Here is a 15,743-nt window from a genome sequence, read left to right on the forward strand (position 1 = left end):
TTTTAAATTTCCATTCATATTGCTGTAACAATTTTGTATATTCAGCCAGTTTCATTTTGTATCAGTTTGTAAAATTCTCCCCCTGGTTCCCTGTGGTCATCATTTCTCATGGTAATGAGATGTTCCATCACATTCTTGTTTTACTATATTTTCCATGGACATTTCCTATCTCTGAATTCATACAGCATTTAATTTCTATACCATGGTTTTATATTGATCTGTTTCTTATATCTTGGATATTTGTTCTTGATTAGATTATAAACTATTGTCCATTGTGGGAACATAATAGGTGTACGTTAAAGGGAGCAGCCATGCCACTCACATTTACCACCCAGTTTATTATAAACCTAAGAATATTTGTCTGAGAGGAATGACATTATAGTCTTCAGAGTGGAGCCAGCCTGTACTAACTACAATTTAGCTATGCAATTACAGAATCCTTGGGTGTATGCTGATAGAATGTAAGCTCCTTGAGGGTAGGAACTATTTTATTTTTGTCTTTGTATCTCCATTACTCAGCACAGTGCTTGGAATATAGTTGTAACTTAAATGCCTTTAAATTTTGATTGCCAGAGTCCTTGTGATGGCATGTTTATCTTTCAAGACAGACAAACCCTAGTTCATTCCCATAGACACAGCAGTGGAGAGCCTTATTTAAAAAGATGCTAGCTTGGAAATCAAAAGACATATTCTTTTCTGAAGTCTGATAGAAATTTCCTTGTGTGACTTTGAGCAAGTCTCTTCATCTCTCTAGGCCTTCATTTGTCATTTGTCAATTGATGGGGTTGACTTGGTCTGTTAACCCACATAACACTGCAGATAGCTAAAATTTCTCCTAGGGACCACTGCCTTCTAGAGTTTATATGGTTCTCCAGGGCTTACGGGGTAAAACAAGACATTGGGAAAATATATTCAGGAATGGAAGATTCAGGCCTCAGTCATGAGAGACAGAAAGGACAGTGATTAAGGGTAGAGTGGACTGTGAAAGAGGCAGAATTTAGACATGCGATAGTTTGAAAAAATAATGAAATAAATAGTACATGGTAAAGAAGTCTTTTCTGTTTCTTTACTTGATTCCTTCTACTAGTCTCCTTTGAGACTTTCCAGAAAGACTTTCTCTCCTATCAGTATTCTCTTGGCTAGATTCTAGGTTTGTTATAAAGAATGCTTAGTGATTTGGTGTGAGGAGTCCAAGGGTTTGGATAATTGAACGTTACTGATACTGGGGCAGCTAGGTGGCACTGTGAATAGAGCACTGGCCCTGGAGTCAGGAGGACCTGAGTTCAAATCCGGCCTCAGACACTTGACACACGTACTAGCCGTGTGACCTTGGGCAAGTTACTTAACCTCAATTGCCCTGCCTTTTCCCCTCCAAAAAGCAAAAAAAAAAATTTATTATACTTCAGTAGACTTTCTTCCTCTGATCCTCAACCATTTACTGCTGAGGAATCAAGTTTTCTTACCATTTCTCTTCTTTTCTTTCGAGTTAATAAATAGGATGAAAAAAACCTTGAGGATGGGTATGGGGAGGGATGAAGTTGTGGGGCCTAGTTCCCCAGGTATTCAGTCTCTGATTTTCTAAGGACAAGCAAGGGCCTCATCAGTGTCCTCATCTATAAAATTATGGGAATTAGACTCAATGACTTATAAAGCCCTTTCCAACTCTAAAAATTTAGTGGTGTTTATAAAACTATATGGCTGTTTGAAAGCCTTAAAAAACCAGAGACTTTGCAGAGAATCACAGGTTTTTAGCGATGTAAGTTGGAAAGGACTTTAGGAGTCATTGAATCTAACTCTCATAATTTTACAGATGAAGAAACTGAGTTCCATTTGTCTGGCACTTTAAAGTGCTTCCACATACGTTACTTCACTGGATCCTTATGACAGTTCTAGGAGGTAGACAGGCAGGGTTATTACTATACTAGTTTTTCAGCTGAGGAAACAGAGATTCAGAAAATTTCTTGCACAGGGCTTTCTGGTATTCCAATGGCAGATGGAAGACTAGAACCTAGGTTTACCAATGCCTAGCTATAGTGCCAACACATTATTCACAGCACTGATGGTGACTATGAATACGCCAACATAGGTCTGAATCGCAAAACATAACAGACTCTCCATATACAAGACAGAAGCAAAACACTTATTCAGACACCAGAAAGACAAATTCCAATGTTAGAAAACTGAATCCCAACACCAGAAAGCCAAATCCATCATAGCAACAAAGAAGTTAATACACCTTATCACCATAGGGAGCAACACTATACTTAGCTGTCTCCTTGTCTGCATCCTCTCCTCCCTCCTTTCTAACTGCTCTGACTCACAGCTTCCAGCTCTACCCATTCAGCACACTCCTCCCCCCAAAGGCTCCATGTGATTACATTCAGCCTATTAAGTAGCAGAGAAGATCTTCAGATTCCCATTCCCATTACACTAGCCTAAACTTTTATATACTTTTCTGTATAATACAAGCCCTTCCACAAAAATTCAAACCTCTGATATGAGTTCAGAGTTGTAGTGCATGCTATCTTGAGGAGGGGGTAGAAGGGGGAGAGGGAAAAATTTGGAACTCAAAATCTTATGAAAGTGAATGTTGAAAACTAAAACAAACAAAAAAACTTGGTTTTCCAAGTTCAAATTGCAGTTCTACTACACTTGAGATGTGGGATGTTGGGTGCCACTTCATCTGTGTGGGCATTAATTTCTTCCTCTTAAAAGGAGAAGTTTGGATTAGAGCAGGGGTACTTAACCTTTTTTGTATCATGGACCCTTTGGCAACCAGGTGAAGCCTATGGACCTCTTCTCAGAACAGTGGCTTGCTGCCTACCTTCACAACTGAAGTGATATAGAGATGAATGAAATAAACATTTAATTCTTTTTTTCATCCAAGTTCATGGACCCCTGAAAACCATCCCAGGCTAAAAAACATTGATTTATATGATGTCTAAGCTATCTTGCAACTCTGTGGTCCAATGATTCTCTAAGGTTGAAATGACTTGCCCAAGGTTAGACGTGGTATCATGAATGAGGAAGGGCATGTTGGAGTTGGAGCCAGAGGATTTTGGCAAGAGTCCTGATCCTGCTGCTTACTTAATTGGTGGGAAGTGACCTTGGGCAAGTCATTTAAACTTTTTGAACTTCAGTCTCCTCAGATGTAAAAATGAGGGGATTAGGACTAGATGATCTCTTGAGATCCTTAAGTCCATCTCCCATTTAATTAGTGATAGAGATAATACTAGAACTCAGGTCCCCTGACTCTAGAAGTCAGACTTTTAAAATTACAGTGACTAGGACATAGTAGGCAGAGTAGTGCATAGTAGCATGTCTTTTGAATGAGTATCTCCCATATTGTACCCATATGTGTTTTGGGTGGGTGGAGTGTGGGCAAGTGGTTGGTCTTTTTGTCAGTTTCTGAGTATGCGCCACTGTGTTTCTGTGGTCCCCTCAGACCACAGACCTGGCTGAGCTGACGTCCTTCCCCTGAGGACAGGGAAGTGATAATTATTTTGTAGTAGATGATAAGTGTGAGCTTAGAATTCTGAGTTCTACTGTATGTCTTGGCCATGGTCACAAGACAAAAGTCATTTGAAGAAGGGATGAGAAGGATGCTAAAGGTTGGTGGCTCTCTCTGGGGACCTCAGGGATTGTGTGGTTTTCTGAGTGACTAGGTTTATAAAGTGGGAAAGAATCTTTATGAACTTTTTTTTGAAACTGAATGGGGGTTTTGGCATTTGTATGTAGTAGATACCTAAGTATGGAAGGTTGAGGTCCATTCATTTCTTGTTGGATTGCCATTCCCAAGAACTGGGCCTTTGAGGCATTTTTTTTTTCTCATCAGCAGCTGATAAAAAAGATGGTGTCATGGGGGGAATGGGGTGTTGGCGAATTGGAGGTACTATTTAGCAGTTAGTTATTTATGTACCCCATTTGAAGGTATATTCCTTCAAGCTGGGACTGTTTAATTTTTGTATGTGTATTCCTAACTCTTCCAGAACCATTTGTTATATGAAGTTTGGATTCAGTCAAAGGGCCACATATAGCCTCGAGGATGAAGATTCCCCACCCCTATTAATTTTATGTATATTTATGTATTTATTAATATTAATTAATGTAATTTTAGCACAATGCTTTGCATGTTGTAGGCGTTTCATAAATGTTTATGCCATTGAATTGAATTAAATGAATGGTACTTTGGAAGGAACACTTGATTTAGAGTCAGATGATTTGAGTTCAAATCCCATCTCTGATTCCTGTGTGACATTGGTCAAGTAACTTAATAGAAATAGATAGGGCACTGCCTGGCCTTGGAATCAAGAAGATAACATATTGACAAAGCATTTATTTTTTAAGCAATTGGGGTTAAGTAACTTGCTCAAGGTTACACGGCCAGTTATTTCTGGGTGTGGCGCTGAGTATCTCTGAGCCCAGATTTGATCCCCAGGTCATCCTGACTCTGGGGCCCGTGCTCTTACTCGCTGAGCCACCCAGCTGCCCCTAAGCAATTGGGGTTAAGCAACTTGCTCAAGGTTACACGGCCAGTTATTTCTGGATGTGGTGCCAAGTGTCTGAGCCCGGATTTGATCCCCAGGTCATCCCGACACTGGGGCCGGTGCTCTTACTTGCTGTGCTACCTGGCTGCCCTGACAAGCCATTTATTAAGAGGTTACTGTGTACCAGGTATGGTATTAAACCCTGGGGATACAAACATTTTTGAAATACCCTGTATAAATAAGCAAGACAGTCCCTGCTTATATTCAGATGAGGGAAGACAAAACATCACCTGGTTGGTGGGAGGGGGGAAGGAAATAGGTTATTATAGTACTATAATGAAAAGGCTTCTGGGTAGAGTGGAGTTGGAGGCCTAGGTCCCAGCACAATAAGGCAAAAACTTACATATCAGAGCTCTGAGCTCTGAGAGGGGCTTCCCCAGGTGAAGATGGTAAGAGTAGGGTTGTGGTGGAGAGCTGTTCAGCAAGTGGTTTGGATTATAAGTGGACTTAGAATTAAGATATATAGTTGTTGAGTCCTCTCTTGATTTTTTGTGATCCCATTTGGGTCTTGGCTTCTTCAAGATATCTTCAATATCTTCTTGGCAAAGATGTTGGAGTGGTTTGTCATTTCTTTCTGCAGATCATTTTGCAGATGAGGAAACTGAGGTAAACAGGGCTAAGTGATTTGGCCAGGGTCACACAGCTAACAAGTGTCTGAGGCCAGACTTGAACTCAGAAAGATGAGTCTTCCTGACTCCAGGTTCAGCACTCTATCCATTGCCCTAGAATTAAGATGACTTGAGTTCAAATTCTTCATTAGACACTTAATAGCTGTGTGACCTTGGCCAGTTATTTGACCTCTCTGGGCCTCAGTTTCCTCATCTGTAAATGAGAGGGTTGGACTTACAGGTTTCTACAGTCCCTTCAGGCTCTAAACCTGTGTTTTTCTGACCTACTTATAAAGTGAAGGGTTTGGACTAGCTAGCCTTCTGAGGAACCTACAAGCTCTAGCTATATTCCTGTGAATTGAATTAACCGGCATTTTTGAGTGCCTTCAGAATTCAGAGCACTGTGTTATGTACCACAGAGGGGAGACAGGAGGAACAGAAAGTCCCAGGATCCTCTTGTGAGGGAGAGAAGGAGATAAAGTCACTTATCAAAATGAAGTGCGTTGGTGGGGAGGAGTCTCAGCATTCCAATCTCTGTCAAAATTGCAATCTGTTCCTCCTATGACCGGTAAATCAGCAGGTTTTTACTAAGTGTCTCCTAGCTAAGGGCTGTGTGGAACAGAAGAGAAGTCATGGTGCCTACCCTTGAGGAGTTTACCATATGGTTGGGAAGACACACAAAGCGTGTAACTCATGTATGGGGGGAGCCTCAAGAGATCCGTCTTTTACAGATGAAGAAACTGAAGACCAGAGAGAGCAAGTCATTTGAGCACTAATGAGTAGCAGAGACATTTAGCTGTTTGTGGGCAGATCTTGGGACTAGAGCACAGGCCCCCTGACTCATAGCCAAGGGCATCTCCAATGCACTTTCAAAGAGAAATAGCAACATAAGGCGTTTCTGTGTTTGGGGTTTTCCTGTTTTCTCAGTTTGGTCTGTGTGTACTTATGGTGCGTGATTACATATTTGTACATATGTGCTTGCTTGGGCCTGTGTGTATGTGCTTGCTGGGCTGTGTTCCTTCAGCCGCGGTAGCAGATGCCATCCAAGCGAGCCCTGATCTCTCCTGACAGGCCCATTTAGGGGGATGGTGGAGAAGAGCTACAGGCTGGTGAGGAGGAAATATGGCTTGGGCAGCAGCAACCTAGATAATGCAGCCTTCCCCAGCTGACTCATTGAGGGAGTGGGTGGGCTTAGAAGATTGCTTTTCATTTAGCAGCCTGAGAGGAGAAGGGTTAGAGACCATAGGAGGCCTAATGAAGGCCATGGATGGTTTTCTCAGTTTGGGACATTGTGCTATGGGCCTGTGGAACACATAGTATAAGATGACGTCCCTCACGGGACTAACAGTCAAGTTGGGGAGCTTGGGCCGGAAAGGATAATTAAGAATACAAAGTAATTATGTATCACGTATGGACAGTGAGTATGGACTAGTATTGTCTGTCCTGAGGAAGGAGTGCCTTAGTACCTTAGGTAAAGGTACTCTAGAAAGGTAGCCTCCCGCAGACTTCCCACAGATCTGAGGTCTGACTTAGGGATTCTGTAGCAAAAATACTGAGTGGTCCTCTTGGTCAGTCAGTGAACATTTACTTAGTACCTACTATGTGCCAAACATTATACTTGTGTTCTACCTCTAGGAAGAGGCCATTTAGAGAGAGAGAGAGAGAGAGAGAGAGAGAGAGAGAGAGAGAGAGAGACAGAGACAGAGAGAGACAGAGACAGAGAGAGACAGAGAGAGAGAGACAGAGAGAGAGAGAGACAGAGACAGAGAGGCACAGAGAGAGAATAAACTGGGAGTTTAGTAGACCTGAGTTCTGGTCTCAAGGTGGCCTCTGCAATTCAATTCAGCAAGAATTTATTAAGTGCTTGCTGAATTCAGAAGCCAGGGTTTAGATCTGTGGCAGATACAAAGTTTAAATAAGACAAGGGCCACCCCAGCTTCTTGGATCCTAATTTCCATACCTATAACACACAGGTGATAAATATCTATCTATGTCCTTCTCCCTCAAGTGACAGGAGGAAGCCCATGTAAGCTTTCTCTTCTTCCTTCAGAAAACAATCTGTGCTGATAAAATGAGATGATAGTTTGATCTGGCTTATGGAGATGCATGGTATTATTTGGGAAATTGAAAATCATCTGAAATCATCAGGCTTCTCAAAACATAATACGTAAATAGGAAACTTGGGTTTAATGTGTTGAAATGAATGGTGAACTAGGAATGCTGGCCTTTATTCCAAAAGGGCGTTAGAGACCTAAGGCAGGCCACTTAATTGACCTTTCTAGGCCTCAATTTCCATATCTCATCAAAAACCTCCAAGTCCCAATAAGGGCTGAGTGCTGGAAATACTAAAAGATAAGGCATATCATGAACAATTCAGATATATACACATATCTATATCTCTTATCAGTCTTTTTATAAAATATAAGCATGCATAGCTATATCGAGCCCTATCAGTTTTTCTATATCTCTACATCCTATCTATGTATCTATCATTTCTTGCCCTGGAACAGCAGAGGCTCCAGTTGGGTAGAGACAGAATGCACATAGACAGATCAGTGTTTAGGCCAAGTGCCAAGTAAATGGTGCAGACGGTGCCACAGCAGCTCAGAAATCAGAAGCATCATCGTGGGTTGGAATAGTCGAGGGGAGCTTCATGGAGGAGGCAGAACTCGAACTGGGCTCTTAAGGGTAGGCACACCATAGAGAGAAGCAGGAAAGACATGGGGAGGGGGGAGGAATGAGAAAAGCAAAGGCACGGAGGTGGGATTGCCTGTGATATCCAGATTCTGCTTATTGTACTCTTAGGTCAGTTCCTATAGGGTTTCCAGTGCTGATCTGAGTTGTTTCTGTTTGTCATTTCTTAAAGCACAGTACTATCCCATTATATTCATCAGACTGAATTATGTTCAAATCTTAATTTTTTGGGGGCATGGGGCATGTGGTGGAGGGCTGGTAGCGAGTGCAGAGGGTCACACTGCTTTAGTGAAATTGGGGATAGAGGGGGGCTAATGATAGGAAATCAACCTCTTTGAGGGGAGTTCAAGTGGGTGATTAGGGGTGGCTGAATCCTGTGTATGAGAGTCAGAGCAAGGCTATGGCCTGAAGCCCAGCAGGCCTTTTCAGACCGATGTCCTGGTGGGAAAGTTATCACGGTTTTCTTTATCTGGAGTTCCCTCTCAACACATACTCAGGCCAGCTTCGAGAGCTAAGTGTGACTAAAGGGCCTCTGGATGGGACATATCTATGGAGGCAGGAGGGGTCTGGAGAGGAAGAAAAAAGGCTTCCAAGCCAAAAATCCCTGCAATCTTGGCAAGAGCCGCTCCCCCCCTCCAGACAGAAATCTTGGCAGTTCTGGAAGTATCATTTGGTGAGATTGGATTCATGCAGAGCAAGGGAGCATCCTAACCTTCTTAAGTGGGTTTATTAATAATTATTAATAATCTTTGGCGCTGTAGAGCCATTTTACATGCTTCAAGGTGCTTTCCTGTTTGGCATCGTTTGAGCCTCGTAATCTGGAGGTTATCATTATGCTCCTTTGTCACTGACTTCCTTGCCTCTCCAGCCGGGCACTCGCTCATTATTCCTGGGCGCAGACAGACCCTGCTGTAGCCCAGTCCTTGTCCTTCCTCACTTGCCCCACGTGATGGGGCTGAGATGCCTGGACCGCTGGGAGGGTCTCACTAGACTTCTCTGATTTGTAGAGCATGATGGGGGAAGGGTACTATGGTATTTAAGTGGATTTGTGATTTCGGCTGATGTGGATAGATCGATCGATACCTGCCATTCTGTGAAACTTTATTTGTGTTCGCCCCTGAATTTGCCGCATATCAAGAAAGTCTTCATGGCCATTCTCCAGAGGTGTTTTGTAAATTTATATTTTTGATGTCTTTTTTTTTTTTTTACATCATTTTCATTTCCCAGTATATACCTCTTCCCTCTTCCTTTTCAGAGAACCATCCCTTGGGTGGGGAACCTGCAGCCTGGAGGCCACATGTGGCCTAGGTCCTCAAGTACGGCCCTTTGACTGAATCCAAACTGAAACTAAAGTTTGGATTCAGTCAAAGGGCTGCACTTGAAGACCTAGAAGGTCACATATGGGGCTTGGGGCCTGCAGGTTCCCCACCACTGTTTAATAAAAAAAAGACAAAAAGAGAGGAAAAAAAATCCAGTCCAACAAAACTAGCCAACACCTTAACTATGCCTGGCATTACATGCTGTCTTCTACACCCATAGCCCTCCACCTCCCAGAGCTGTTTTTAACCACTTCCTTTGCTGTGCGCTGCTTTGAAAAGGTCTTCATTGCTCTTTCATTTCCCCCCAAGAGAAGTTTGCTTCATTGCAGAGGTCAATCATCCATCTGCCTCTGCCTCCCCCTCTCTCCCACAAAGCCCTGTTCTTCTGTTACCCTTTGTTTTATTTTTCTCCTGTCTCTTACTTCTCTCCCTTTTCTCTTTCTTTGGTCAAGAAACAGCTGAGGGTCAGATAGCTGAGAGTTAGGAGAGAGAAAGAGAGAGACAGACAGACAGACAAAGACAGAGAGAGAGACAGAGAGGGAGAGGGGGAGGGGAAGGGAGAGAGAGAGGGAGGGAGAGAGATAGAGAGGGAGGGAGGAAGGGAGAGAGAGAGAGAGAGAGAGACAGAGAGAGAGAGAGAGAGAGTGTGTGTGTGTGTGTGTGTGTGTGTGTGTATGTGTGCTTGCCTGTGCATGTTGGGGAATGGGGCAGAAGAACAGTGAAGAGGTTGCTAGTTGAACCTAAAAAAAAAAAAATCAAATACCAGAGTCTGGGAACTGTCCTCATAGTTATAAAGGTAAAGGAATAGACCATGTGAGTGAGTTCCAGCCCATCCTTCTCCTCTTCTGCCCCCTTATTATCACCCCAAACGTCCAGATTTCTCTTCTCCCTGTATCTTTCTTCTTAGGTCCCACTTCACTAGTTTGTGAAGAGATCTGGGGCTTCCCTCCCAGTCCCTCTCAATACTTTCTTGCCTGGCCCTTAAGATAGGCTGGATGGATCTCTGAGGAGGTGAAAGTGTGGACCTCACTGAAGAAGTCCTGGTCCAGCACCATGGATTGTGATGCCTTTAGGCTTTCTCTCCTCTCTGCCAAGGGAGCTAGTTGGTCAAGGGGTGAGCCAGCAGTCTTCCATGGAGGGGAACTCTCTTGGGCCAGTATGGGCATCACAAGGCACTTGGGAAACTGCTGCGCTTTGGAAATGTTTCTTGTGATTGGGAGTTAGGAAGAGGGTTGGGGTGAAAATAAATGCAATGGTCTCTCTAATTTTATAGGACAGTATCTGGACCTCAGAGTTTTTGTTTGGTCTTTGTTTTTGTTGTAACATTCTCTTTCCCTCTTTCTCTTTCCAGGTCCTACAGAAGTTAGGGAAGGCAGATGAGACTAAGGATGAGCAGTTCGAGCAGTGTGTCCAGAACTTCAACAAACAGCTGGTAAGCTCATTTAACCAAGCAGCAGGACGTCACCCACTTTGGGCCTGGACCTATGCTAGGTGCTGTGAGAGATACAAGAGAAGCAGGCACTAGAGTTAGTACCTTCAAAGAATTTATGTAGTAGGAAAGGCAGGCTGCGTGCACATGGAAACCTAGCTAACAGTCTCAGGCAGTGCTGGAAGACAGGGCGGCTTCATGGGTGGAGAGCCAGCCCCTGAGATGAGATGACCTGGTTCAAGGGCAGCCCAAGATACTGGCTCTGTGACCCTGCCACATCATTTAGTGCCGCTAGTAATTCTCTAAGTATTGCCCAGTTGCACAGAAGGTGTGCAGTTATAGTAATAGGAGGAGTTTCCTCACCGGGGAGCTCCCTGCCCATCGCCCCCTCAGTGAGATGAGGCATTAGGCATGGTAACATGAGTATTGAATAAATGATACAGAAAATAGGTGCTGTGGTAGTTTAGTGGATGGAGAGCTCTCCTTGGGCTGGGGACTTAAACTGAGTCTTGAAGAATAGCTCCAACTGAGCACCTTCAAAACTGAATTCATAGTAGGAATTGGGATAGGGGCTGGGCCTGTGTATTGGGAACTCCCAGGTGAGGAAATTCCCCATACCAATGCAAGTCCACACCTTTTTTTTTTTTTTTTTTTTTTTTTTTTTTTCAATTTTTAAGCTTAAAGAGCTTAGAGGAAAGACCTAGACCCAGGGGCGGGGGACCTGCAACCTTGAGGCCACATGTGGCCTCAGGTCACAGGTTCTGTGGATTTTGGATTCAGTCAAAGGGCTGCACTTGAGGACCTAGCAGGCCATATGTGGCCTGGAGGCCGCAGGTTCCCCACCTCTAGCCTAGACCTTCACTTTCCAGACTTTGGCACCATGCTTCAGCTCTTCTTCCCTCCACCTCGTGGCCTCTTTCTCCCTCTGGTGATTTACTCTTGCAACCTCTATTTTGAGGAAGGGCCCAGACCATCACCATGCCCCTGCTGGCTGCTCCCCCTGGTGATTTCCTGTTGGAACCCCATTTTGAGGAAGGGCCCAGAATAGCCCTTCTTCATTTTCTGGATTTCATCTTGGAGGTTACTCTCTTCCCCGCCTCCCCTTTACCCCCACCTCTCCAACTTTTCAACTCCTGAATGTAAGCTCTTTGAGGGCAGGGACTGTCCCTTTACATGTAATGTATTCCTAGCACTTAACACAATGCCTGGCACATAATAAGAGCTTAACAATAAATTCTTGTTAACTCTATTTGACTTGCTTTGCCTAGAGCACTAAGAGATGAAGGGAGTTGTCCATGGTCCCACATGTCAGAAGGAAGACTCGAACCCAGGTCTTCCTGGCTCTGAGGCCAGCCTTCTAAGCTGCCTCTTGAATTTAGCACCTTTCCCCTAAAAACTGATCTTCCTTCCAGCTTCCCTTCTTCTGTTGATGCATCCTTTTCCCAGCTTTCCGGGTTTGAGTCCTCAGCATTGACTTTGGCTCCATCACCCCCATATCCAGTCAGTTGCCAAGTTCCATGGATTCTGTCTCCATAGCATCTCTCTCATCTGGCCCTTTTCTATACTCACACGGTCTCCACTCTAGTTCAGGTTCATGAACATTCTTACATAGGCCATTGCAATAAATTCCTACCTGCTTTTTTGGTCTTTTCCCCTTTTAATCCATCCTTCAGACAGCTACCAAAAAATCTTCCTGAATCACAGGTCTGACTGTATCACACCCTGATTTTAAAGCTCTCCAGTCTGTCCCTGTTGCCTGTAGGATGAAATACAAAATCCTGAATCTGACATTCAAGGACCTCCATAATCTGGTGCAGCCTGTATCTCCAGCCTTATTTCAGCCAAAATGGACTACTGTTTGTTTCCTGATATTGTTTTGCACACCCTCTCACTTTTGTGCCTGCACACATCCTGTGTCCCGAATAAACTTTGTCCATATCTCTGCCTACTGAACCTCACTTCCTTCAAGGACCAGCTAATGTGCCTCCTCCTCTAGGAAGCCTGCCCTTAATTGTATCTCAATACCAGTTCAAAGTGATTTCGCCCTCCTCAGATTGTATAGTCCTTTGCCCTTATTCAATCTATGTTGTATTGTATTTGTATAAATATTCTTTCTCCTGTATTACCTTAAAACTCCTTGAGGGGGTGGATTTTATCTTTGTATCCCTAATGCCAAGCACCGTGTCTTGCATATAGTAAAAGGGAGGAAGGGAAGAAGGAAGGAGGGAAAGAAACTATCAAGCATTTATTACATGCTTACTATTTGCCTGGCCCTGTGCTAAACACTGAGGCTATATATATAGGTAAAAAGAAATTGCCCTCACCCTCATGGAGCTTACATTCTAATGGGAGAGAGCAGCACTCAAGGGAGCCAAGAAGGTGGGAGGAGAGATGGAGGTAGAGGAAGATGAAGGTTTTTTTTTTTTAATTAAAGAAAGGACTATGATTTTTAATAATTTTGATTATTAAAAAAGTTTAAGCCTATACAGTCATTTAAAAAATAATCATCTAATGTTCCATAATTAAAGTGTATACAGCCTAGCCTTGGTACAAAGAAGCCTGTGAGGTGAGTTTGCAGTGCATTGCAATCAGTCCCAGGAGCAGAGAGTCAGATTCCCTTTGGCCTTTTAGTTCTGTTCGTGTGTGTGAGAGTGTGTGTGTGTGTGTGTGTGTGTGTGTGTGTGTGTTCCTGGAAAGGGGACCTGGTCTTTAAGCACAAAAGTTAATAGCAAAACTGGGAGGAGAATTAAAACTGGACAGCTTGGGCCCTCTTGCAAAATAGAGGCCTCATGAGGAACTCAGCAACGTGAGAAAGGGGCTAACCTGGTGGATAGAGAGATTCTAGGGTTGGAAGGTTTCAGGGGTGGTTGGATGTTCCAGGGCAAGGAGGCCCCAGGGCCTGAGGGAAGTGCTAGGAAGAGACAGTGGCTGAGGTATGGTTTTGAAGTCTGGAAGTCAGGAGCACAGTTAGAAAGGGATTGCTTAATAAATAATAAATAAACACGTGATAAATGCATCTGTTGAATTGAAATAGATGACTGGGAAGAGCCAGTCATCAGGTGTTTGGAGGGGAAGGGGAGAAGCTAGAAGCAAAGCTGGAAAGATTAGTTATGTCTGGATTGTGGAGGGTCTTCAAATGCCAACCTGAGGAGCTTGGATTTTATATTGAGGGGAAAGAACGCTGACTCTAGAGTCAGAGGAACTGAGTTCAAATTCTACCTCTGACACTTACTGCCTGTTTGACCTTGGGTAAGATCTATGCCTCAGTTTTCTCATGTGGAAAATGAGGGTGTTGGGGGTCATCATCTCTGAAGACCCTTCCAAGTATGGATCTCCATAGATATAGATATCTAGATCTTTTCAGATAGAGACCGCCTAATCTAACAGCCTCATATATCTATAGAAATATATTTATGTACCTGTATGCAGATATACATATGTATATGTTATTCAATTGTATCTGACTCTTCACCCAATTTTTTTAAATTAATCAATCAATTATTTATTTATTTTTCTCTCTGTTTTTATTTTTTAGTTTACATCATTCAGTTCCACAAGATTTTGAGTTCCAAATTTTTTTCCCCAATTTTCCCTACCCACCACCCCAAAACAGCGTTCCCACTGAATATCCCCTCCCCCCAATCTGCTCTCTCCCATATCTTCCCCCATTCCCCCTTCAACTTTCCAGTAGGGTATGGCGGATCTCTATGCCCCAGTGCCTGTATATCTCATTTCCCAGTTACATGTAAAATATTAATAATAATAATAATATGTATTTTTAAACATTTGATTTTAAAATTTGGATTCCAGATTTTCTCTTCCTCCCTTTCACCCACTTTCACTGGGAAGATAAGCAGTTCAATATAGGTTGTACATGTGTAGCTATGCAAAACATTTCCATAGTGGATATATTGTGGAAGACTGACTATATTTCCCGCCCTCCTATCCCACCCCCCACTTGTTCTATTCTCTACTTTGATCCTGTCCCTTTTCAAAAGTGGGTGCTTCCAACTTCCCTCTCCCCCCAGCCTGCCCTCCCTTCCATCATCCCCCATCTCATCCCCTTCCCCTCTACTCTCCTGTTGGGTGAGATACCCTATTTAATGTGTATGTCATTCCTTCCCTAAGCCAAATTCAGTGAGAATAAGGTTGACTCATTCCCTTTTGCCTTCCTGTTCTTCTCCATTGTAACAATTTTCCCTTTCCTCTTTATGAGATAATTTACCCCATTCTGTCTCTCAATTTGGGGTTTTCTTGATAAAGATACTGGAGTGGTCTGTCATTTCCATCTCTAGCTCATTTTACAGATGAGGAAACTGAGGTAAACAGGTTAAATGACTTGCCCAGGGTCCTACAGTTAGTATCTGAGACTGGATTTGAACTCAGGTCTTCCTGACTCCAGGCCAGGCACTTTATCCACTGTGCCACCTAGCTACTCCTAGATATAGATCTATACATACAGATTTTTAATTCTTCCCAATGGTTTTTTTGTTCCTCAAACTGATTTCAACAACAATAACAAATGTGAACCCCAGGGTCTTTTAATATGTTACTCATAATATTCTTATTTACTGCTGAAGGTGATGTTAGAGAATTTTTAGCATGAATCTCTAAATGGGGATGACTGTTATAGACTCAGCTTTGGAGCAAGAGTGTGACATGATGAAAGTGGTTTATTTTAGCATGTGGTCAGGACAGATCGGACAGAGGAAGGGACTAGAGATGGGAGGGAAGCCAGTTGGGAGACCAGAATGGGAGTGACCCAGGCCAGAAATCCAGTGGTGGTAGTTGGATTGGGAAGCAAGAGAATTTAAAAGTGTTATTTGGTGACCAATTAAATTTGGGAGGTTAGGGGCAGAGTGGTGGGAAAGATAAGGTTTTGGTGGGGAAATGATGATACTATTAATGGAAACAGGGAAGTTGAGAGGGGATGTTTGGAGGAGATACTAGAGAGGGAAGAGAGCTGAGGACCAGATGTTGAAGAGCGTGCTCAGCTGTGTGCCATTAGACATGAGGATGATGACTCAGAGAAAGAAACAGAGAAGGGGCAACCAGAGGTGGAAGGAGAATTTGGAGGCATGGCATCATGGAAGCCAAAGGAACAATTTCAGTGAGGGGCTGGTTAAAGCTGTCAAATGTGAGGTCA

The 15,743-nt window shown here is 43.3% G+C and overlaps 1 protein-coding gene across 16 annotated transcripts in view; it reads left to right on the forward strand.

Moving 5' to 3' along the window:
- The window catches only part of BIN1 (bridging integrator 1), a 135,396-nt gene that overhangs the window by 56,285 nt on the left and 63,368 nt on the right, over window positions 1–15,743 (forward strand). For all 16 annotated transcript variants that reach the window (XM_069066868.1, XM_069066869.1, XM_069066872.1 and 13 more), the window contains exon 2: window positions 10,520–10,600. In XM_069066868.1, the coding sequence (XP_068922969.1) occupies window positions 10,520–10,600 (81 nt within the window). The remainder of the gene's footprint in view (window positions 1–10,519; window positions 10,601–15,743) is intronic.

The sequence above is a fragment of the Petaurus breviceps genome, unplaced genomic scaffold (genome assembly GCF_028583685.1).
Source record: "Petaurus breviceps papuanus isolate PSGF00001 unplaced genomic scaffold, PetGlider_PUasm1.0 90731, whole genome shotgun sequence".
Taxonomy (NCBI): domain Eukaryota; kingdom Metazoa; phylum Chordata; class Mammalia; order Diprotodontia; family Petauridae; genus Petaurus; species Petaurus breviceps.